This window comes from Cyprinodon variegatus, unplaced genomic scaffold, assembly GCF_000732505.1.
Source record: "Cyprinodon variegatus isolate N-32 unplaced genomic scaffold, C_variegatus-1.0 Scaffold873, whole genome shotgun sequence".
Classification (NCBI taxonomy): Eukaryota; Metazoa; Chordata; class Actinopteri; order Cyprinodontiformes; family Cyprinodontidae; genus Cyprinodon; species Cyprinodon variegatus.
Window position 1 is genome coordinate 41,465 of NW_015151326.1, and position 1,960 is coordinate 43,424.

General features: G+C 33.0%; 1 protein-coding gene across 1 annotated transcript in view; it reads left to right on the plus strand.

The window, feature by feature from the left end:
- The first annotated feature begins 585 nt into the window (after positions 1-585).
- cdc5l (cell division cycle 5 like) overlaps positions 586-1,960 on the plus strand; it is a 23,366-nt gene continuing 21,991 nt past the window's right edge. The window contains exon 1 of the mRNA XM_015397605.1: positions 586-783. Within this exon, the coding sequence (XP_015253091.1) occupies positions 739-783 (45 nt within the window). The 5' untranslated portion in view covers positions 586-738. The remainder of the gene's footprint in view (positions 784-1,960) is intronic.

Here is a 1,960-nt window from a genome sequence, read left to right on the forward strand (position 1 = left end):
GTAATATGTAGCCGACATTTTTTAAGATGACTTGGATAATAGCGCGTTGTGACAAACACCAGATACAGCACTGGGACTTGATCAACAGCCGATACCGCACCGTGACGTGACAAACCAGTAGGTGGCAGTAGTGTTCTTTGACAAACATGGATGCCTCCAGTAAAGCACATTCAAATGAAAATTACTCTTAATTAAAAAACACTGATCATTTATTGAACAGTATATAATAATTTCATATTTAAAATACTTTCAGAAGTTTGAATTCTGAATATGACCAGAGTTTTCCTTTAAATTATTTTATATGACATATAAATCCTCAATGGAAAAGGACATATTATTGATAAATTGATTTTATTCAGGATGTAAACATAAAAACAGTTTTGTAATTTTCCCATACATTTATATACACAAATGTATTAAGTAATGTTTTTAAGGAACTGCAGTTAGCCATAATAGCTAATAAACATTTTAAGACATTTTTAATCACTGCCTTCTGACTGCGGCACTGTCAGCCAGAATGGATTAGTGTCACCGTAGTTGAAAGGGGAACTAATTTGGACGGAAACTAGTTTTTGAACACCTTCCGGAACTCAGTACTTCCGGTGCATGGTTGTTTTTCGTAGCGTTCCGCGTTAAGTAGACGTTTTCTTCAAAGAATAAACAGTTCACGTTCTTTTTGAGGAGAGTTGTTTACTTAATTTCGTTTCTTGAAGGAGAGAAAACCGCCAGACCGTCAAGATGCCGCGAATTATGATAAAAGGAGGCGTTTGGCGCAACACCGAGGTACGTGTTTAAATGATTAGCTTGGTGCTATCTTCTGTAAGCCAGAAAGTTAGCATGAAGCCGGACGTTATTGTAACGGAATCCAGCTCAAATAGATGCTTTCTTTTTTGTTTGACTAGTCTTTTAATGTATTATTGAACATCGGTTACTGATTGGGTTGTCCATTTTAAAAGAGAAAACCTAATTGGAAAATAAAGCCTTAAGACCTTGCAGTGTTACTCATCGAGTCAAAAAAAATAAAAAAATAAAGTATATATATATATATATATATATATATATATATATATATAATCACAAAAGGCTTTGTATATATACATTTGAAATGTTGTGTATGTATTTTTCTTTCAAATATTGGAAGAGCCATCATAAACCAAACCTTTATTATGATTATGGGGCTAAATTGCTACATATTAGCTTTTGCCTTAAAATAAACTTTGCCAAAACAGCTAACATATTTCAGCGTTCTGTTGGGTTTTATAGTTGATTCAGATGATTTGACTTTGATTATTTTTAACCCTTTATAGGGCACCCAGTGAAATACTTTGAAAATTCAAATTTCAAGCCAATAGTGTTTTTAAAATCCAGGAAAACACGTTATTACCTTTGTAACATTAAAAAAATATGGATATTTTGATGACAAAGATGAATTGAATGTCAATGTAATAAAAAGAAACGCCAACTTGCTGATACTTTTTTTAGTTTATAAACCAAAATATAATTAACTAGGCTTATTAAATTTTCAATTAGCTTTTCACATTTTTTCTTGAATTGTTAACTTTTTTATTCAGCTTAATTTACAGTAGGTAATATGTCATTTAAGGGCTCATCTAATTGGTCAAATGCCAAAATAAGATGTACAGCCATGTAGCAGCATCTTTGCTGAATGGCTGGATGTGGATCTCGGCTTCTACAGTCATGGCCAAAAGTATTGAAAATGACACAAATATTATATTTTCACATGATCTGCTGCCCTCTGGTTTTCATGTGTGTATGTCAGATATTGTCATCACATACAAAAATACAGTTGCAATCATATTATTAGTAACAAAAGTTTTTAATGACAGAATGAATTAATGCAGCAAGTCAATCTCCTGCACCTCTGCAATTCTCCCTGGCATGCTCTCAATCAACTTCTGGACCAAATCCTGACTGATAGCAGTCCATTCTTGCACAATCA